Source organism: Callospermophilus lateralis, chromosome 8, assembly GCF_048772815.1.
Source record: "Callospermophilus lateralis isolate mCalLat2 chromosome 8, mCalLat2.hap1, whole genome shotgun sequence".
Lineage (NCBI taxonomy): Eukaryota > Metazoa > Chordata > Mammalia > Rodentia > Sciuridae > Callospermophilus > Callospermophilus lateralis.
In genome coordinates, this window is record NC_135312.1 from 98,038,294 (window position 1) to 98,062,240 (window position 23,947).

At 35.3% G+C, this 23,947-nt stretch overlaps 1 protein-coding gene across 11 annotated transcripts in view; it reads right to left on the reverse strand.

Annotated features, from left to right (window-relative positions):
• The window catches only part of Pdlim5 (PDZ and LIM domain 5), a 595,024-nt gene that overhangs the window by 188,046 nt on the left and 383,031 nt on the right, over nt 1-23,947 (reverse strand). For 10 of the 11 annotated variants that reach the window (XM_076864850.2, XM_076864849.2, XM_076864848.2 and 7 more), the window contains exons 1-2: nt 19,506-19,594; nt 15,723-15,860 (exon numbers count right to left, since the gene is read on the reverse strand). The exons of the other annotated variant lie outside the window; for it this stretch is intronic. In XM_076864850.2, coding sequence (XP_076720965.1) covers nt 15,723-15,818 — 96 coding nt within the window. In that variant the 5' untranslated portion in view covers nt 15,819-15,860; nt 19,506-19,594. Of the gene's footprint in view, nt 1-15,722; nt 15,861-19,505; nt 19,595-23,947 lie in introns of those variants that run through there. 11 annotated transcript variants of the gene reach the window in all.

The following is a 23,947-nucleotide window of genomic DNA, read 5'->3' on the forward strand; positions in this document are numbered from 1 at the left end:
ATACTGTCCTAAGAACTTTACATATGTTAATTTATTTACATTTAATTCTCTCAAAAATGTGATGATATAAATATAATTTGTATCCCTATGTGATAGGTAAGGAGCCTGGGGCACAGCTAAATAATTTATAGCTGCACAAGGTCAGGTGTCATACACACACATTCTGCTCCACAGCTGGCACCCATTATAACTACTCAACAGTATACAGAACACAGTATGATAAAAATATAATTCTGATGTGAAATGTTTAGGAAAAAGTAAAAATCCTTAAAGATCATTGTGAAAAAAATCAGTATCAACTATAATACTCATACGTTAGCTTTATAATATAATATTCACAGACATTTGGCCATTAGTCATTATAAAATCTTAGCTGCCAGACATGCTGGTGCACACTTCCAATAACGATAGGAGGATCACAAGTTCAAGGCCAGTTGGAGCAACGAAGCAAGACCCTGTTTCAAAATTAAAAATTGAAAAGGACTGGGGAGATAACACAGCAGTAGAATTCCCCCTGTTCAATCCCCAGTACTAAGAAAATAAAATATATAAAATAAAATCACAGGTACCTGAAGGTTGTTTTTAAGGCCAGAAATTAGTTACTCTTATATTACTTTAAATTTTCAGATAAAATCATTAAGACATCTAAAAACAAAAGTAATGTTTTATATATAGCATATTATTTTACATTTAATGTAACACAGATAATTCACAAGTAGGTTTATAAAGAATTATTTTGCAAATATACACTAAAACTCATAGACAAATTTATTATTTCCCTGAATTTATAAAAAGCTGATCTTAAATATAAAGTACAAAGTTACATTATTTACTACTCCATAGAATAGACTTTATAATTTACTACTATAGAACTATATAGTCATATGATATTGATGATACTTTTGTCCATTACAATGTGCTTAAGGAATAAAAATCTGAATTTATTGACATTATCAACTATCAATCAGCCTTCTTTTATTAGATATTAGCCACAATCAAATAATCTACCTGAAAGTTCAGAAATGGAAAACCTACTAAATCTTATTAACACCCTCCACTAGAAATAATAAAAGGTCAGAAAACATAACTCTTGGCACTGGGTGTATTAACCAGTAAACTCAAACATTCTTTTTAAAAACAGACACATTTTAAAACATTTTTTCAGCTCAACAGACCTGCCCTAGGAAAAGCATCCTAACACTCACTTTGTCTCTCTAACAAATGTGCTACCAGCATAATCTGTAAACAACTCTTGAATGTGTACACAACATTTCTTTATTAAAGTAGAAAAGGTCATAACATCACAAGGAAATGAAAACAGAAGCCATCTGGGAAACAACTGTTCTTTAAATAAAAATTTAAAAGAATACAAAATAGAAAACATGTAATCAGTGTGCAAATAACAATGAAAAAATATCATGGATGTTTTATACCTATAAATAATATAAATAATAGTTATGTTGGAAGGCTATACAATTATTCCTTTGCTTGAAAAAAATTGAAATTCTTCCATAGAATTTTTATTAAAAGCAATTTGTAAAACACACTGGCCTAGGGCTTGGGGCTGTCACTCAGTGGTAGAGCACTTGCCTAGCATGTGAGAGGCACTGGGTTCAATTCCCAGCACCACATATACATAATTAAATAAATAAATGTCCATCAGCAACTAATAAAATATAAAAAAAAAAAAAAAAACCCACACTGGCCTAGGCTGGAGATGTAGCTCTATGGTAGAGTGCTTGCTTAGCAAGTGCAAAGCCCTGGGTTCAATCCCCAGTACCACTAATAATAATAATTAATAAACACACCAGCCTATAGACATGTAAGATCAAAGTAATAGTAATCTACTATTTCTGGTTTAGCTCTAATCCAGAGGAATCAGAATCCATCTCAAATCCCCAGGAGTTGCCTTACTCTCATCCACAGGCTTATTCTGGTCGTTACCAGGAGCCTCCTTCTCTCTCATTCTGGCACTAGACATGCCTCCTCCTTTCCCTCCTCTCACTTTACTTTTACCCTTGCTCAATATATTCCCACCACACTAGTCTCCTTTCTAGTTTTTGAGCATGTTAAGCTCCTTCCTATCTCAAGGCGATTGCACTTGCTTTCTCTTTGTCTGCAATGTGGTTCCCCTGTCCTTTCCCATGATTGGTTCTTATTCTTCAGCTAATGCTTCCTCTTTAGTCATACGGGCCTGACTGGATTGCCAATCTAAAGTTAAACTTGTACCCCCAGACACCCATTACCTTCCCCCAATTACACTCCAGCAAATCACCTTATATTGCTTCACCTATTCATTTGTGAATTATCAGTCCCCCCTTACAAGAATATAAGGTTCATAACCTTGTTTTATTTTTCTTTGTATTTTCAGTGCCTAGAACAGCACCAATCACAAGGTCAATGCACAATAAAGATACTGACTGAATAAATGGCTCCATCCCCAAGCACAGATATTGCAAATTCTGTATAGCACTGTTACTTCTGTGTCTTCTCAATGGATTTCATGAATCCTTGTCTAGAAGTTCCCTGCTACCTTGACACAGGCTATAGGATCAACAAATATGCCTTTTCTTTTCCTAGATCTGTTACATATGCAATCATCCCTGGGTATCCATGGTTTTAGGACTCTTCATAAATAACAAAATCAGCAAAAGCTCCACATGCCTCATATAATATGGTAGCCTAGTACTGGCCTGCGCCTATCTTCCTATAAACTTTAAATTATCTCTAGAGCACTTCTAGTATCTAATAAATGCAATCTAAACAGTTGTTACATTGTATTGTTTAGGAAATAATGACAGAAAAAAGGCTATACATGTTCAGTACAAATGCAATTTTTTTAAATGGTTAAATCCACAAATACAGAATACACAGCTATGGAAGACCACTGTACATCCACTTCCAAGTTCCTTCATATTTCTATATCATGTTCCATGTGATCTTATGTCAGTAAATGAACAACCACCCTAAAGCTGGAGATGTAGCTCAGTGGTAGAGCACTTTCCCAGCATATGCAGGCCCTAGGTTCACTACAAAGAAAAAACAAAGCAAAAAATAAGGAAAGAAATACCACTTAAAAAAAAAAAAATATATATATATATATATATATATATATATATATATATATATCCCAATACATAATAAAAAATCAGCAACTATACGTTACTACTTTCTTCTCAGAGCTCTGACATGAATCATTCAAGAGAAGAACAGTACCAGAAAACCATTCCAAGGGGATAACCTGCTGTACTAATTTTCCCACCTCTCCTAAAACATAAAGCAATAATAGTAAGACTAAACTTGAATATACCTTGGTATCTTTTTCTTGAATTTCTTATCCTGAGTCTCTTTGATCCTTCATGAACACACACACACACACAAACACACCTACCAACCTCCATGTATGTCTGGACAAGTCTGTGTTGGAGCACATACAAAGGATAGGTCAGGTCTAGTTTTCTCTCTTTTTAAACAAAAAACAAAGATACCATAAAATTTTCAAACAGTACAAAAATATAGAGAGAAAACAGTGAAAGTTCTGTCAAGGATATTGCTCAGAGCAGCTTTTAACCTTCTCACTATACAGCTGCACAAACTCAGTTTTATTATACACACACACACACACACACACATACATATGTGTACATTTGTATGTATATACATATATGTTATATATATAACTTATATAACAACATTTCTGCATTGATCTTAATATATGTCATGTATTGGACTCAGTTCTGGGACCTAACATAAAGAGACATTTAAAAATTGAACTATTTTTAAAGGCAAATAAATGCTAAGGGTGTGATGAGGAAATTATCATGAGACAAATATTTGAAGAAATGGCTGCCTATAGAATAACCAAAAGACTCAAAGGGAAAAGAACTCGTTCAGCTTTTTGAAAGGCTGTAATGTGCAAACCTGCATGTTTTCTGTGCATGACACTAAAGAAGAGAAGAACCATTGTGTCAAATATACAGAAAACAAATTCTGACTGTACATTGGGAAACAGGTAGCTCTTTCATAATGTAACCTCTGTGACATTTCCTCGAAAAACCCTAACCAAGATTAAAACCAAGGAAAATCAAAATGTTTCATCAGTTAATTCTATCAATCATATATATTAACAAATCAAAAAGGAAAGATTATAATTAAAACCCAGCTTCCCATTTGTCTATTGTTATTATCATTAGACAGAGATTATTTATAATGTGCTGGAATTCTAATGTAATCTGGGTAAAATAAAGACCCAGAGTAGGTTTCCTAACTGGTGAAAAAGGCTCATGATTTAACAAAGTATATACCTTATTTATATGTACTTAAATACTACTTCAAATCTAATAGACTAAAAATTTGAACTGACCTCTCTGTACTTAAGACTTTTTTTATATTTAATGTGTCCACTGTAGCATAATCATAAGTAATATAACAAAACCTGATATTCCAAAGATTCTTTCTGAATTGTTTGGTAAATTTAGCATTCAGTATTACATTCTAAAGTAATCAAATATTGTAAGTAGCATGCCAACTCCAAAGTTCTCCGTATCTTTTGTCACAGAAATGTTCAGAATATCATAAACATAACTGAAGTCTAATGTTTTGTATTATATTGCCATTTATTTCCAAAACAGACTTGACCTATGGCAACTACACTCTGAAAAACTAAGAGACCATCAATTAGAGAAAACATGACCTGTCACAAGCCCATGACAGTTCAGATTCCAAGTAATTTAGCTCTAACCTTTTTGCTGAAATTATTTAAGTATCACCATCTCTATAATAAAAACAACCAAAAAAAGCTATTTATGATTCCCAAACATCAAATTACAAAATGGAACCTAACAGGTACACAAGAAATAACTAGAAACTGTATTTAAGTATATAATACAGAATCCCTAAACCTCCTAAATTCAAAGACAAAGGAAAAGTCCTAGAATCAAGATATAAACATCTCATTGACAATTCAGATAATTAGTCTAGAACCAAGTCATAAAATTTTCTTACTGATCTCAGTTATTCCCAAAACACAGAAGTCTCTGATTCTATAGCATCTATTCTTTAAGAAATAAACATGTGTGCATGCACACCCTTGGTTGTCCCAAGTAAAGGCTGTTGTCTATTCAAGAAAACAGAGTGCAAACTGAGTGTTTTGAATGGTTTCAAATCCTGAGTCTAACCAGTTATTATTTAATCTCTGTCCCTCAGTTTCTTCATCTATAAATTAAAGACTCAGAACCATACTTTCTCATGGGTTATTATGAAGATTAAATAATCAAACTTGTGTAAAACATCTAGAACAGAACCAAACAATAAGAGCTCAATAAATGTTAGCAGATTTTTTATTATTACTATTATTATTTCTACTATATGATTACTACTACTACTACTACTACTACTACTACTATTATACAGGAAAGAAAGAAGACTAAAGTGAGCTGGAATAGTTAAACATTTGAAAGAACACCTGGCATATGAATATACCTTGAAAAATAGGTGGGGCTTTAGGGATGACAAGAAGAAACAAAACCAGTCAGTGTGCAAGCAATGATGAGACAAAGGATTGAGGGCTCAAAGGTAGCATTCTAGATCATAAAGTTGGTTGCATTAAATAGGTCCATTTCTGTGCAGCCTGGCAGAGGAGTTAAGCAATAATTTGACAGATAATGAGAAATCCTTATAATTCTTAAATAAGGCAGTAATATATTAAATGTATGATGCTAAAATTCTTGCCTGGGCAAGATGCTGGCCTGAGGATAAGGAACCAGTCTAAGAGGAGATAAGCCATTCATGATTTTGGAAACACACTTGTCTGCTACAATATCAAAGTATCACTTTGAGAATTGAGCACTAAATTACTAGAATCTTCTAAAATGGAAAGAACTACATGTAAACAAAACATAAAGGCCTAGCATAAAAAGATCAAAAGAAATTGCTGTAGAATATCTGAAAGACAGTAGCATAGAGATATGGCCAAAACCATGAAAATTACTATGTAACACTCCTGGTATTTTTACAGACTTCTTTCTCTAGAATATCTCTTAAGGATATTTGTCCTACACTAGCTTTTTCCAAGAAGAAATTATTTGTGAAACCTATCTGTAATCTCCTCCTGATAATTTCTTTTTAAATTTTACCACAGCTGTAAGTTAAAATCTCAGAAATAATTCTTTAACTAGTGGGATTTTAACTGGATCCTGCTATAGTTTATATCTTAAATGTCCTCCAAAGGCCCATGTGTTGAAAACTTTTTCCCCAACTTGGCACTGTTGAAAGAGGAAGAAACTTTAAGAGGTGGGGCCTACCAGGATGTCTTCAGTCTCTGGGAGTATGCCCTTGAAGGGCTATGAGGACCCTGATCCCAACTTTCCTCCTCTCTACTGCATCCAGGCCATGAAGAGAATGGTTTTGCAATGCTGTGTGCTCTCACCATGAAGTACTCACAACTATAGGCCTAAATTCAATAGGTCTGTCTAATCAGGGGTTGAAACATCTGGAAACTATGAGTCAAAATTAACCTTTTCTTCACAGTAATGTCTCAGTTATATGTTACAGAGACAGAAAGCTGACTAGCACATATCCCCAATAGAAATCAATCACAACACTTAAATTCCTGGATCTAATCAGTGGTGAATGGTTTTCAACTGTTAATGCCATTAAAATAACTACTTCCTCTTTTGGTAAAAACAAGATTTACCTAGGGCAATTATCATGAAGTATGGTGGCCATTATTAAATCAATTTTTGGACCCTGGGAAAAAACACTTAACAATTCAGAGAAGTGGTGCAAATTCTACCTAGTTCCAAACTGTTTTCATCACTTTTAAAAACTTACAACAACACATTAATGGAAATTCCTTCTTTCCCCATCTTTACCACATAAAATGCAAATATCCGTGGTATCTTTACTCTTTTTGTCACCATGGTTATCAGCACATACACTCTGCTACTTAAACTTGGCAAAAATGAAGTCATAATATTATGCCACACATTAGTAGGCTTTCCTTTCACATTGCCTGACTCACTGGGCAATGGAATACTCTATAAACGTAGGTGACTTCAGTTGAGCTCTACTAGTTAATAAATGTTGATAATAAAAACACAGTCTCATAAGAGTGAATTTACTGTGTCCCATAACTGTACCAAACACCTCATAATGGTCAGATTCCTAGTCATATCATATAAAGGGAGCTAGGGAAGAGTGGAATTAAAAACCAGATAGTATATTAGGCCATTGGAGAAATTCCAAAGGCAACAAGCTTGAATCTATTAAATGTGACTTGCTTAATTTTTCAAAAGGTCTATGACAGTTATATGCCAAAAACTATTACTTCACACACAAAAAAATCTTTGACATATCATTGGGAATAATATGCTAACATAGAGAGGAAATCTGTTTAGAAATAGGAAACAAATGAAAAAGATAACCATTAATAAATCTCTGGATGAAGGGTTTAGAAAAATTAGCACCCATAAGAAATCAGTGGCATCGGGCTAGGGTTGTGGCTCAGCAGTAGAGCACTCCTCTGGCATGCACAAGGCCCCAGGATCAATCCTCAATACCACATATAAATAAATAAAATAAAGATATTGTATCCAACTACAACTAAATAAATATTTTTAATAAAAGAAAAAGAAATTAGTGGCATCATTTAAAAAAGGGTACCACATCTTTATTTCATAATTCTTTTGAAAAATGGAAAACAATAAACCACTTTGAAACCTGAAGAATCCTTAGTAGAATACTTGTAATTAAACTTATAAAAGGGAGACAGGTGGAAATTGGCCCATCTGATTAGAAAAGATCAAAGTCTGCTGAAATTCATGCCAGCACAGGTTGTACTATTGTGGACAGGAGTATTTCTATAGAGACATTTGACAATATCAATCAAAACGACAAATGTACACAACACTTTGACTCAGCAATTCCATTTCTATGAATTTAGCTCACAAACTTGTATGCATGTATGCATAAGTTTTACATTATAGTATCAGTGAAGACAAAAGTCTAGAAAGAACCTAGTTGTTCATCAATAGGAACTGGTTAAGCAAATTATGACAAATCCAAACACAATATAGCTACTAAAAATAATAAAGATGCCTGAGATTGTGGCTCAGTGGTAGAGTGCTTGCCTAGCATGTGTGAGACACTGGGTTCGATTCTCAGCACCACATATAAATAAATAAAATAAAAAAGTAAAAGAGAGCTAAATAATTTTAATTAAAAAAATAATTAAGATATATTTACTGTTGTTGGGTTAAGAGAGAAAAAGGAAAATGCTAAAAAAATATGTTTTAAAGGATACTAGTATTTGTATTGAGAATGGAATGAGGATATATACCTATTAACATATATTTATATGAATTATCTCTGGAATTATACACAAGAAACTGGTAAAACTGAAAGAAATGAATGACAGAGCAACAAGAAGCTATTCTCTCTATGCCCGACCTTATCTTTTGAATTTTGAACTCTACAAAAGTATTACCTAAAGAAATACATAAATTAAACTTGTAAGCAGAAAGGGATGAAGAATTATGCAGGATTTTTAAGTACCAAATTTGTTTCCATTGTGACCTTTCAAAAATTGCCTCTTGCTTTTTTCCAGACTTCTATTTTTCATTCTCTCCGGTTAACTTCAAGTTCATTTCACTTTCTTTCATTTAGGCCTATCAGGGACATTGGCTACAAGTGCTTTGCCCTCCCAGAGTACTAAATGCCAACAAGGCTGATGAACTTTACTCCAGTAACTATCACACAAAATGAGTGACAAAACAACGGCTATGAAAGAAATCTAAGATTTACAAAAAGGCAGTTGACCACACTTTTTCAACAGGAAAGAAAAAGTGAGGGAAGACATGGAGGAAGTAAATATAAGATTTGAGAAATTCAGTTTTAACACTATATAACCAAACCTGCCTTCTAACCAGGGCTAAGAAGTGGCTCTGCACCTAGACTACCTAAAGAATCAGTGGATACCACAGCCACTGCTCTTTAGTAACTGAACTCTATTCATCTCCATTATGTTATTTATTTACAAATGCATCAACATTGATATTTCACATGTTAGTGTCTTGTTTTTTCAATTTTTATATACACACTCAATATTTTTGCAACTCAGACACTGAAATAAAGGCCTAGAGTCTCACTGGCCTAAGCCAAAACGTAATCCCTTAAGACACAAAAGGAACAGCCCCTTTTTGGGTAAAGCAATATTTGCTTCTAGATTAACTAAGTCATATCAGTTTACCCTTCCATAAGTTTTTTAATATATTTTTTTAGTTGTATTTGGACACAATACCTTTATTTTTCTTATTTATTTTTATGTGATGCTGAGGATTGAACCCAGCACCTCACATGTGCTAAGGCTAGCTCTCTACTGCTGAACCACAAGCCCAGCCCCTTCCATGAAGTTTTGATTAGAGGAAAAGAACAAGACTGGTCCTGAGGATATGGGAATCTGGGTAAAAACTACAGCAAACAGGATATTGTGAACAATAACAACCAGTAAACTGTATATTCACATGCACCCTAAATAACCACTATCATAAAGACAAGCTCTTTGCCTCAAAAGCTCTAAAAAATAACTGAAAATCAGTCCACAGACTTCAATCAACAGTCTCAATTTAAGTAGGTAAAACTATACTTAAATCATGAGTAGGTGAACAGGTTACATGAAAACCCTTAATTAGGTCTACAGTGCCAGTTTTACTTTACCCAAACCCCACAATATTGTTTCTTCCATCAGATACAAAAGTCCTGCCTACCGGTAAAAGTCCTCTCAAAAATTAACTTTGCCAGGCATAAGTGGCGCACATCTGTAATGGCTCAGGAGGTGAGGCACAAGGATCACAAGTTTAAAGCCAGCCTCAACAAAAGCCAGGTGCTAAGCAACTCAGTGAGACCCTGTCTCTAAATAAAATACAAAATAGGGCTGGGATGTGGCTCTGTGATTGAGTGCCCCTGACTTCAATCCCTGGTACCCTCCCTCCCAAAAAATCAACTTCCCCAAATGCCCTATTTGTATTAAAATCAAACACCCAAGTCCCTTTTTTCCTAAAACCTCTGATTTGCCATAAAACATACTGATAAGATTTTTATTTACATACTAACAATAAATCAGGAAAGTACATACAGAATTATCTCCAGATTCTTGACATTTGTGATTACAAAAGATACAAAACTGCCACAAGGAAAAAAACAGGTCTCTGAACCCCACATAGAAGGCAATTAATATTTTAAAAGCAGAGAGTGAATATACATGTGAAATATACATTATGTTGTTACATAAGCTAAATTAACTTTCTAACTTGGCATAATGACAGGGTAGTTGGGAGGGAATGCAAAAGAAAATACTCAACAGCTTAAAATTAACAATGGGCCCATTTATTCAAGGTAGGATAGTTCTCCCATTTCAGCTTGGAAAGACTGAAAGTCTTTCTGTCCTCCTTCAGGAGGGAAACTCTGCATCTGGCATGTCTGGAGAATCACTCAACTACATTCACAGCTTCATAGGAATCAAGCCATGGCAAGAAAAGTCCTCATCTTCACTATGCACTAAAAATTAACAGGGAAATGCTGACTTGAAGGTATTCAAGTTCCATCCTTAAAGCATCATTTCAATTAGTTTCTTCTGAAGGAAGTCAATCCCTACAAATACAAGAGTTATGCCCACTAAAACTGAGAAATACTTATCAGCATCTTTGTCATTTCATTATACATTGTACTATTGTGCTTATTTCTTTACTATCCAACCTTTGCATTCCCCAGGCCTTTGTATCTTCTTGAATGACTTCTAGGAAGTATTCCTATAACTACTGAATAAACTAATTCACAGCATAATATTTCACAAATCTCTCTCGCTCTGTTCTATTCCCAACTGGACTCCATACTTCAACAATGGTAAATTCATTCTGTTTTTCAAAAAATCCAACTAAAATTTTATCTAAGCTTATCCCCTAACTTCTTGGAATTAAAGTCATTATTATCTGAGTATTAGAAAGTCTGACTTCATTCTTATCTGCTAAAGAAATGTTTAAAATGCATTAGGAAGAACTGGGAGACCTTCTTTAAGAAATTCAAATACTGATGGTGAAGAAAAATGTTCTAAAGTTAGATATAAGAAAATGAAACACGACAGATGTGTAGAAATATACTTGATTTTTGTAAATTGATCTTGTATCTTGAAACTTCATTAAACTTATAAAAGAAAAAAAAATAGAGTATTCAACTTTAGGATGTTGAACATAAAAGATATTACTCAAAAATATAATATTATTCTTGTAATTCTATCATGAGGAATACCAACTTGCCAAAATATAGCCTTGAATTGTGCAACAAGTCTCTTATTTCTTCTTATAAAATATACTGGCAAAGACCAACAAACCCACACTGCTACAATGAAACCCATCCCCACATTCCATGGCTTCAGGGCAATTCCCATAAATGCAGGGTCATAAAAAGACAGCCTGCTAACTCCTGTAAGCCAGCACTCCATTTTAAGGATAAGAAACTGAAGACAATGACATGTGATCATACAGTTATTGGAATCTGAGGCTCTTTTTAAAAAGTTAGCAGGAATTGCCAATCTAATCTTGGATATCCACCTACAAAAGAGCATACAAAATTCATACAATACAGATGGATAAACAAACTTGACCGAAGTGTTCAAATTTAATAGTTTTTATTCTTCATGAAACAAGTCATATTCAACATGTTCACAAACTGTTACTACAAAACCTCAACAAAAAAAAAAAAAACAGACTTTTTAAGTTACCACCAGTGGCTTATTTATCTCAAAACACAACTTGATATTCCAATGTTAAAAAGAATGTAAATGGCCCTCCAGAGTTCAACATAATATTATCTAAACAAAGAAAAAGTTATATACTTTTGAACTCTAAAAATAAAGATGCAGATTCCTAACTAAGCACAAACTTCTGGCTTTTTACTTTTTCCTTTTTTAATCTCAGTAGACTATAAATTAAAAAGTATATAACTATGGGGGATTTAAAGTTACAAGTTGCTAAATAATTTTCCTTTTAATTTTATGTTATTATAAAAGGTAACAATTGAGAGAATACTGTGTGCCAAACCCTGCTCAGAATTTCATATGCATCATTAAAATAAAGGAATCATTAAATTACATGTTTTAAGGCATGCTTTCAATTTTAACTGCTTCTTGATACCATCAATTAAAGAACCCGATGACCACTGAAAAATATCCCAATAATCTTACATAATAAAGCTGAGTAAGTATAATCAGAGCACTAATTACAATGAGAGTAAGTAAAAATTTTATAACATTAATAACTTTACCACAATATAAATTAGTTACTAGGCACAAATCTTCATCAGGCAATGTTACTACCAGGTTTAAACTAAACCACACAAGGGGTTAAAAATAACTATAATGAAAGGCCAACAGCCCAGCAGCTGGGTTGAGCCAACATTCCCTTCTCTCCTCCCCCTCCCCTTCTGATCCTCTCCAATCCAGAATGAATTGCATGCCCCACTGCACAAGGCCCAAAAAGGTCACAGTGGATGGCAAAGACTTTTGTAAGAGAACAGAAATAACTCAGCAGCTTTGTTACCATAGTCTCTTTTAATCAGTATGTTCAAAATCCTTTAATTAGCACTCTGTCTACACAAGGAAGGCATTTTTCTGTGCCAGGGGAGGGCACCTATGTGTATGTACACAGTGTTCCGTTGTATCAGCAACACAACATGGAGCTAGTACCTCAAACTGTCTGCCAGGGAACTGAAGAACATAAAATTTTTTAAAGGCATGGTACCACATAATTTACATATACCATTTATATACCAATTACCAAACAATAAAGTAATGATGAACTTTGTTTCATTCAGATGTCAATTTGTTTTGGAACTTTTTTTTTTTCAGCAAAAACTGAAGTATTTTAAACTGAACAATAGCTTTAATCAATCAAAATATGATACTAATAATATAAAACAATATTAACAAAACAAAACCAGACAATATTCTGTTCTCATAATAGATCTTCAATAGAAGAAAAACACTGCCTCACTCAGGAATAAGTCACAACACACATTTTCATATGGATACTTTACATTGAAAATTTCACCCAACCACAAGTCTTAAAACTTGCAGGCTGGAGCTGGGAACTTAGCTCAGTGGTAGAAAGCACCTGCCCAATGCGTGAAGCCCTGAGTTCCACCTCTAGCACCGCAATTTTAAAAAAAAGAAAAAAAAACTGCAGGCTGGATTTATATTTTCTTATAAAGTCTGATTAGATTCAAGGGGAAATTGGTAATACATTAAAAATCGCTACTTGAACATCCACAGCCAAGAAATGATGAAAATTTGATCAGTAAAAGAGAATTTGTAATATTTTAACAGGGATATATAGGTGTAACAAACATATATATGTGTGTGTACATATGTGTGTGTATAGTTTTTGTTATTTTTAAATAAGTAGCTGGACACACTACTTTTATTTATTTATTTATTTTTATGTTGTGCTGAGAATCGAACCCAGAGCCTTGCATGTGCTAGATAAGCACTCTACCAATGAGCCACAACCCCAACCCCAACTTATTTTTAATCTTTCAAAATCAAGTTGCATTTAAATATATCCATATATGTATGGATATATACTGTAAGATGCAGAGTATATATACATGTTTATACATATATACACATACATATAATTAAATAAAATTATAACCTTCTAAATATCTGGTTAGAGAAACAACCTAACTAAATTTAATATAAAGTGAATTAGTAGCAGAGCACTTGCCTGGCACGTTTGAGGCACTGAGTTCGATCCTCAGCACACATAAATAAATAAATAAATAAATAAATAAATAAATAAAGGTGCAGCAATAACTAAAAAATATTAAAAAAAAAAAAAAAAGATAAAGTGAATTATTGGGGAGGGACCAGAGAATAACTACATGAAAGCCAACTTTTCCACACCAGCCAGTCGCTCACAGCATTGCTGTATGGTGGGAAATAGTATCAGTATTTCACAGACTCGTATAAAATTAAATAAGATAATACATTTATAGCACTTTGCAAGAACTTCAAAGTTTTCTGGGAGTATTAGGACTGGAATAAAGGAAAACAGAACAGGTATTTTCATGCATGGTATAGGAGTGCAAATTGACACAACTTATCAAAATGACCTATATATACATATATATACACACACACATACATACATATATTACATGGTATTCACTACAGCACTGCATACTGTAATAGTAATATTGGAAATATAAATGCCCTTCATTCAGGCATTATGATTAAGTAAATGTTACTTCCAAAATAAAGAGCCTCCTTATATATTAATAAGAATAGTTCTCCATGGTAAATTGTTAAGAAAAGAACAACATATGGAACTGTACATAGCTATTATTTGAGTAAACAAAAAGTAGAAATTCACATGTATCAGAAGAAAGGATTTTGAAAGTTTCATCAAGAAAAGATAAATGTTTGAGGAGATAAATATTTTTCAACGTTTTTAAATATTTTTCAAATATTTTTAAACATTACACAATGTACACATTATCAAAGTATTATACAGAATACCCCATTAACATGTACATTTTTAAATTTATAAGTACATGTAAGAAGACACGAAGAATGTGACTCTACTTTGCGTGCAACCAGAGATATGAAAAATTGTGCTCTATATGTGTAATATGAATTGTAATGCATTCTGTTGTCCTATATAATAAATCAAAATTTAAAAATTTTTAAAAATGAAATTAATTTTTATCTAGGAACACAAAAATACCCTGTTAAGAAAGTTTTACAAGTTATTAATAATAATAATTACCTACTGATGATGAGTGAAACAGTGCTTTACACAGTCAAGCCTCAATAAATGGAAGCTGTAATTATTCCCTTCGTCAGTATCAAAATTATCATGAAAATGTATTCTTAAAATATAGGGCTGGGGTTGTGGCTCAGTGGCAGAGTGCTTGCCTCATACATGTGAGGCACTGGGTTCAATCCTCAGCACCACATAAAAATAAATAAACAAAGATATTGTGTCCCTATATAACTAAAAAAAAATTAAATATATATATATGCATGTGTGTGTGTGTGTGTGTGTGTGTGTACCCACACATACATACACAGTATACATTCAACTAAATCTATAATGAGGTCAAAAATCTCAATTATTCATAGGCTGACTATTTGGAGATCCAATCCTTTCATTTTCTTCTCAAAGGTAAGTAGTTTCGGTACATTTTATTGTTGATTATCACTTCCACCAGAAAGTGAGCTAAGGAAATAATACCAAAAATAGTCATTTTAATCAATCTTGATCAATTGTTTTTAATAAAACATTTTTTGGAGATGGAAAGGACCACTAAAATGCCATAGGATAACTTTATAAAGTAACATAGAAGGAAATTAAGGCCCAGAGAATTCCCCAAATTGATGAAGTTCAAAAACTTAAAAGAATCTACTCTCTAGCAAAATGCTTTTCCATTTTATTTTTGCTAATGTGGGAAAAGCTGAAAATAAGCTAAATCCAAATCAATTATCCTTGCTAAGTCCCTTTCCCACCAGCAGTCTTTATTAGATAACTAAATCTGCTGAGAACAAACCCCACGAACAATTATAATAAGTATAGTAGAGATCAATGGAGATACTCAACAACTCAGCCCTGAGGTTTCCAGGACTAAGCACTGAATGAACAACTGTAATAAAATCTGTAAAGTTTGCTTACACTAGAGATTGTCAGAGGCATGTTGAAATCCTTGCCACCTTGCAGCCGGAAACCCCAAGGAGCTGGGCCAACCAAGGACACACTGTAGTTGCTCATAGTTCTAATGGCTCAAAGTCCAAGGCCAGAAAATGCAAGAAACTGTGAAAGAAAATTAGATGGTTAACAAAACTGTTTATTCAAATTCCTATTACATACCTAAATGTATTTAATAAAAAGCCAACTAAATTATGTTCAGTATTTTGGGGAGGAGGTGAAGAAATATAGAGGATAAGTCTATTAAGTTCTTCACTAATTTCAGTCCTTTAAAAAGTAAAATTGCCAGGCACCATGGTGCCTGACTGTAATTCCAGTGGTCCGGGAGGCCAGAGCAGAGGGATCACCAGTTCAAAGCCAGCCTCAACAACTTAGCGAGGCCCTAAGCAACTCATAGAGACACTAAATCTAAATAAAATATAAAAAAGGGTTAAGGATGTGGCTCAGAGGTTAAGTGCCCCTGGGTTCAATCCACCAGCACCAAAAAAAAAAAGAAAAAGAAAAAGAAAAAATAGTATTAGTTAATTGACATACATTTAAACTCATGACAATTTCTATAGTCTAAAAATTCCATACCTGAATATTTCTATAGATACTTGATCAGTTTTATAACTTGCTACAATCCAGTTTTCTGACTTCTTGCATACAAACTTTAATTCAATGTATTGTACAACAATTTATTAATGTATGTAAGAACAAGGTATGTGTGTGTGTCTCTCTCTCTCCCACTCTCTCTCTCTCTCCCCACTCCTCTCTTTCTCTCTCTCTGCAGGCACATCAGCCGATCCAACCCAGGGCCTCAGGCATGTTAGGCAAGCATTCTACCACTAGTCTACACCTCCAGCCCAGAACAAGATTTTATTTCAGAATTGATTCAAAATGACTTTTCCCTTCCCTCTACCTCATGCATTTTTTTTTTTGCCTGTGGTTGACAAGAGCCTTTAATTTCACTGACCTAAAAATCTAAGTTATCCTAACATATGAAAGGACTTTAAACCAGGAGACTGCAAATCATGTCTTCTAAATACTGAATTACTTAAAATGACAAGTTGCCTTGTCATAGCACAATACTATTCTCTCCAATTATGAACTACAACTTATATTCCCTCTTATAGAGGCATAGTACTTTCCATACTTAAAGTAATATTTACTTTTCTTTCAGATAGACAATGATAATAGCTGATATTTTAGTCAGAACCTTCTTCTTTTTTTATACACATACCTCATCAGGCAAAGCGGAAAGTAAGCATTTACCACCCAGTAAATAAGACTCTGATTAAACATAGAAGTACAAGGTTAACTCTAATGTATGATATTGAATCTGAGTGTTAGGAAAGAACTAGTATCTTCTTTGTTCTGTTTTGCTTTAAGTATGCTCATAATGACTCTACTTTAAATAATTTAAATAATTTGTTTTAAAAAGTCTAATGTGGAATTTCCTATTAGTTGTTACAGTGGTGGGAGATACTAGGAGAAATGAAGATTATTTTTAATGTAATACAAAGAAACATTAAAAGTCTCTCTTTTAAAAATATAACAGAGGTCTAATTTAAAAAAAAAAATACTTTTTTAAGCTAAGACACACACTTCCTTAGAAAATCTGAGCTGTTAAGTCAAATCATCACCTTCTATTATCTGTCTTAAAATATATCTTCCATTTTTTAATCCTTTCAAATTTTCTATCCTGTCACACCAAATTCATATTAGCAAATGAGATATTAAAACCAGTGGGCATATATAAACAGATTTCTTCTCAAAAAAGGAAAATGAGGCAATACTTTAAAATAAGCCTGGTTCTTAAAGAAAACATTCAGGGATAATGTGTACTGCATCTACCTAGAAAATACCCGAGCATTTCCACGGGCATGGTAGTGGATTAACCACCAGGCAATAACATGTTATTTCAGGACTGAAGTATATATGCAGACCACTAACAAAGAATCAAAAGGCCACAACAAAGGTCAAATTTCTACACATAGGTGAAAAGGGAATAGCTAGGAGTTAATTAGAAACTACACATAATTTAATTCCTTTCCCATTATAAAGAGATTTTCCTAAAATGAGTAGATGAAAAGTCTTGATGTTGGCATACAATACAAATTAGATTTACGTAAATCCAACTGTTATTTTACATGCCCTCTGTCCTCCTTTTTTTAACCTTTAACTTGTGACAGAGGGAAAAAGATGAAAATTAGGCTAAACTTCCTATGGTCCCAGTCTTCTCTACAAGAAAAATGTATTTCATGTGTGTATCAACCCATGTATATAATTAACTTCTCTTTACTTGGGGATTTCCTTCCTCACTTCTCCCATTTGTTATGAAAATTTCTAGCATTGGCAAGGTCACAGCCACACAAGAAAACCAGTGTCATTTCTTTTCTAGATTCTCCTGCTAGCCTCACTTGGAATTCATTTGCTTAAAATATTCTGATCCCTAAGCATTGGCAATATTTTTATTGGCCTTTTCCAGGTCTCCTCCATGCAGTTATTAGTGCCCAAACCCTTCGCAGAATGCCAAGCAGACAGGAAATAGCAGCCTATTCTGCTTTCAAGCACGTAGAAAATGTTGGAATTTCTGTATAGTTCTGGATTTTCTTTTAGGGAAAGTCTAAACAGTCTTTGCTTGGTACTAAGAAGGGAAGCTTGGTATTTCCCACACTTTGTGTCCCAACTTCTTTGGTGGGTGGGAGGGGGGGAAGAGAGCTCATGATGGATACTGAGTGATAAGAGGGGCCTGAAATGAAAGAGAAACATCTTGAGCTTTTTTTTTTTTTTTTTTTTTTTCCTCCACTATTGATAATAGAGGTAATGCTTAAGAACTAACGCTACAGGAACAGGATGAAAGCGGTCGACAAGACAGTTTTCCAGCTGAGGTTCACGCCTAGCCCTGTTTGCCAAATAAGGCTCCCAAGCAGGCAGTTTCCGTGGCAGGCGGGTTCAGACGTCCTCAGGGTCAGGAAGGCGGACTTGGGATAGGATCCCGCGATCACACCCTAAACCTGCCCAGCCCTGCGCAACCACGAATTTTCTTTCCAAGTTCTTACCGGTTCTATACGCCCTTCCTTTTTCCACTTATTGTCAAACGTACCGAAGGCACAGTCTTACAAAAGTCCCCATCAAATATGCCAAGTATTAATAAATGTGGTGTTCGTGACAGATTTGTTTTTCAAGCCAGTTTTATTTCTGGACGCACGGAAGTTTTCCCCCATCAGGTTACGCTATTGTGAATCCTTAAGAGAGAAATAAATGCTTCTAAGTAGCCTGAGAGCAAACAAAAATTAAAGACCGTTTGGTCCCGCTGCCTCCCAACACCCCTGAGAGGTCCGCGCTGGACGCGAGTGCACCCGATGTCAAGGCGGTGCCCAGCAACGCAGGGAGCCGGCCAGTCGGGTCGGTGCGGCGGCGCCCTGGAGCCCCTGGGCGCCCGCTCCCGTGCCCCGGTCTCTGGTGCTCTTGTCCCGGGCAGCCAGAGCTGCGAAGACTTCCAGGGCTCGCCCTCCAGCTTCACGCCCAGTCTCCCGCTGCCCTCCAGTCTCTCGCTGCCCTTTCACCCGCACTCCTTCCTCCCTGACGCTCGCCCACCTCCGCCGCTCCGCGCCCAGAAAGCACCTGAGGAGCCACCCGCGTGCGAAGCGCGCCCCTTCCTCCTCTCAAATAGGCTTCCCTCCTCGCGTGTGGCGCGCGGCAGCAGCTTTTCCCTTGCTCCCTGTGAGGAATCGGATACGCTCGCGCACCACCACGGCCACTCACCTCCGGACCGGCACCGCGCTGCCTCCGCCTCAGTAGAGCGCTGACAAGTGACTCCCGGTGCGCGCGTCCTCCCCAAGGCCTGCGGGGAACTTCCGCCCTCTCCCTCCCCGGCCCCGCCTCTGGGCCGGCCCCGCCCCTCCGCACCCGACCACGCCCCCGAGCCGCGCTGAGTCTTGGTGCGCCCAGAGAAGGTTTTAGCAGAACCAGGATCAGGGGCTTGCTGTGGACCGCTGAAGCTGCAACAGAAAAATAATTACTTTATGGAATTTCGGTGGGAGTAGTCTTAGGGGATTCCACGCAGTACCTGGCGGAGGTTTAGCCTTCCGCGTGTCCGTTTTGTAGTTGGGTACATTTCTATCTCCGGAAACAAATTGGCCAGCAGTTACTCTGGCTAAAAATAGAAAGGGGTTTTGGATAAATCCCTGTCTATGCAAGTTCAGCGACTATTGCCTGGTTTTTTGACCTTTATATATACTCTGAGAAGTGCAAACACTGAAATTTACCTATCAGGAATTGAAAATAGCCTAAATACGAAGAAGTTAAATCTATCATCACACCGCAGTGATAGAAAGCAGTGGCCAAAGAGTGATGCAACTTATTGTTCCAAGTCCAAATCAATAGCCCACTTTCCTGCTTCCATTTAGTTGCTTGCTTTAGCCTCAGGAATTTATTCATAAGCAAACGTGAATATTGTTCAGTGAACATATGAAAAGGAACCTGTAGAACCTTTTACATGGTAAATTTGTTTTTAAAGTGTGAAAGGGCCATTCTTAGTCAAAGGGGCATATAAAACAAAAATAAACCTCATGAAGTCCATGAACCCCTAGAAGAATAAACAAAATTTTAGAGAAGGTTCAAACCTACTCTGTCCAAAACAGTAGCTACTAGTCCACATGTGGCTACTGAACAGTTGAAATGTGATGTACTGGGACTGAGGCACTGAAATTTTTTGTTGTATGTAATTTTAATTAATTCAAAATTCAAAACAGGCAGAATAACATTTCTATTAAACACTACTTTGGGTAGGACTACATTCATTTTACTTTCGGAAATTTGGACCTGTGTTAGTCAATTTTGTTGCTATGATAAATAACTGAGAAAAAAAAAATCTGTGGAGGATTTATTTTGGTTCATAGTTTCAGAAGTTTCCGTTCATAGTAGGCTGGCTCTGTGCTTTGGACCTGAGGTGTGAGACAAAACATCATGGCAGAAGGAAGTGAGAGAGGAAAACTGCTCAGCTCCTGGCTACTGGGAAAGGGGGTTTAGGGAAATGGGACAACACAACACAATAGTCCAGAAAATCATGCCCCAGTCACCTACTTCTTCCAATCAGGCTCCAACTGCCTAACTTTTCCACCGCCTCCCAGTAGTCCGTCAGCTATCAGTAGTTTGACATATTGTTGAGGTCAGAGCCCTCACCATCCAATAACTTCCCTAAATCCCCTTCTTTGAACATTGCTGCACTGGGAACCAAGCTTTCAACACATGATACTTTGGGGGATATTACAGATCCAAACCATAACAGCGCCCAACCTGAGATATGTTGGAAGTTTAAGATGCATTCTGGGTTTCAAAGACAGTATGAAAAAAATACTAATAATTTTTATATTGATTACATGCTGAAATTATATTTTATATTTAATTAAGTAAATTATATTATTAAAATCAACTTTGCCTTTTTAAAATTGGATTCTGGAAATTTTAATATTATATACATGCCTCACACCATATTTTCATTGGCAAATGCCTTAATTTCAATATATACTTGATATTGTTCAAAGAATGAAATAAGATGATGTACATAACGGTATTTTATGTACATCATCTTATTTCATTCTTTGAACAATATCAAGTATATATTATTTCTCACAAGGAAACAAATTTGGAGATTAAGAAATTTACCAATTTAGACACAGCCACATCAATGTTTGTAACAACGCAATTCACAATAGCTAAGCTATGGAACCAACCTAGGAGCCCTTCAACAGATGAATGAATAAAGAAAATGTGGTGTATACACACAATGGAATATTACTTAGCCATAAAGAGGAATGAAATTATGGCATTTGCCAGTAAATGGATGGATGGCTGGATCTGGAGATTATCATGCTAAGTGAAATCAATCAATTCCAAAAAACCAAAGGCCAAATATTCTCTCTGATATGCAGATGCTAGCACACAATAAGGTGGTGGGGGGTGGAGAATAGAAGTTCAGTGGATTAGACAAAGGGGAATAAAGAGAAGGGGGGGGGGGGAATAGGAAGGACAGAATGAATCGGATATAATTTCCTGTGTTCATATATGAATATACCACCAGTGTAATTCCATATCATATAATCACAAGAATGGGTCCTAATTAGAATAAGTTATACTCCGTGTATGTATAATATGTCAAAATACATTATGCTGTCCTGCATATCTAAAAAGAACAAATAAAAACTAAATAAGAGAATTTACTAATTTAAAATTAATCATAACTAGTGATAGAAGTAGAGCGAAGGGTCAGAGTCCATCAATCATGTTCTTTTTGTGTACACTGCCTCTTGGTAAATTCAGTAAGCATCCAGCTTAAAGATTAGAGAAAGAATATGAATGAATGTCTAAATAAAACATGACAATCTTCCAAATAAATATAATGCTTTCTTGTCTCCCCTAAGCTCCTGGTTGTATAATTCACTTTTCATGGCCTTCAGAAAACATTAGACTGGATATATAGCTCAGTAGGTAGAGTGCTCACCTTGCATGCACAGGCCCTGGGTTCAATCCCCAGCACCACACACACACAAAAACAAAGACTACAGGAAGACATGAGTTCGGGGTCAGAGGAACTAAGTAAAGCTTTTACACTTCTATTAAAAACAATCCCTGATTTATGGGGGTTCAACTCTATTGCAGCACCAAAGTGATTTGCATTCAGTAGAAAAATAATTCATATTTTGAATTTTGACCTTTTCCCAGACTGGTGACATCAAGCAGCAGAGAGATAGCTCCTAGTGAGCATGCAATCACAAGGGTTAACTACCAATACTCTACAGTATACTCTGTTGGTAAGCTGTTCTATCTGGTAGATTAAGTGTATTAAATGTATTTTTCCTCTGTGATATCTTGAACTTACAAAATGTTTACTGAGTCATAACTGCCTGGTCGATTCAGGAACTAAGGCAAATCTGAAGAAAGAAGAACTGTTGAGATCATAAAGGTACAATTTGCAGCACATGATGAAAATAAAATAAATACTGAATTGTTTGTGCAAGAGAGAGGATGAAATTCTTTAACCCTTTACAGTAGAACATGTGTCTTAACTTGTTTTATAGTGAATTGCCACTGAGGCATTCTGACTCCCTTTCTCTGTCTCTCTCATTTATGAAATGTTTGGACAAAGTTTGAAGGACAGCCTGTGACTTCAAATCAACAGGAAAATAGCTGAGCCATTGGGAAATCAAACCTCAGTCCTTGGCCTTTTTACCATTTGGGGGCTAAGCAATGATGCACTGGCCACAAAAGAAACCATATTAAAAGTTTCATTTCATCAAAACCAATGCATGAAAAGCATGAGAGTAGAAAAAAAGAAAGAGTCCTGGGTGTGTTACATGCCTATAATCCCAGCAGCTCGGGAGGCTGAAGCAGGAGAATCATGAGTTCAAAGCCAGCCTCAGCAATTTAGCAAGGCAACTTAGCAATTCAGTGAGACCCTGTCTCTAAATAAAACACAAAATAGGGCTGGGGATGTGGCCCTGAGTTCAATACCCGCCCCCCTAAAAAAAGAGTAAAAAAGAAAGAGATAAAAGATAAACTGATTTGACAGGAAGAGTTTTTAGAATATTCCACTTAAACATTCCACCTAAATATATAAGTATATGTACTTATATACTTAGGTATATAAATGTTTGCTTTACTATTTTATTATCTAATATATGGATTCGGAACCTTTTGTAGTACTTCAAAAATAACAGAAACTTTTAATTACAACATGGCCTGGTAATGATGACTTTTTACAGTTTTATCTAATATAAGTATAAATTGCCAGTCCTTAAAATTTTTCCAACATTAAGTTAATTTATCTTACAGTCCTAATCCTCAAAAGAAATAAACCACTCATAAGTATGAATATTTAATATTTAAAATACAGAATGGAAAGAAAGCATTAACTATTCTAATACTTAAAGAGAGATTTAGCAATCTAGAGAGAAACAGAAGGCACAGTGTCATTCTAAACCTTACTAAGGAATCCTGGGAGGAAGGTAGAATTAAAGCAAGCACAAAAACAGAATGGAAAGGCAGGAAAGGATGGGAACGAGGTAAGAACAGACCCAGGAAGTCTGTATACTAATAGTGAATGCGTGATTAAGGAAGAAGGCAAAGTTTAAATTGCTTTAAGGATTCAAGTCTCAACTTTGGGAGTGGTTTTCATAACTGCTATTGAAGAAAGAGGTGCAAGTGTT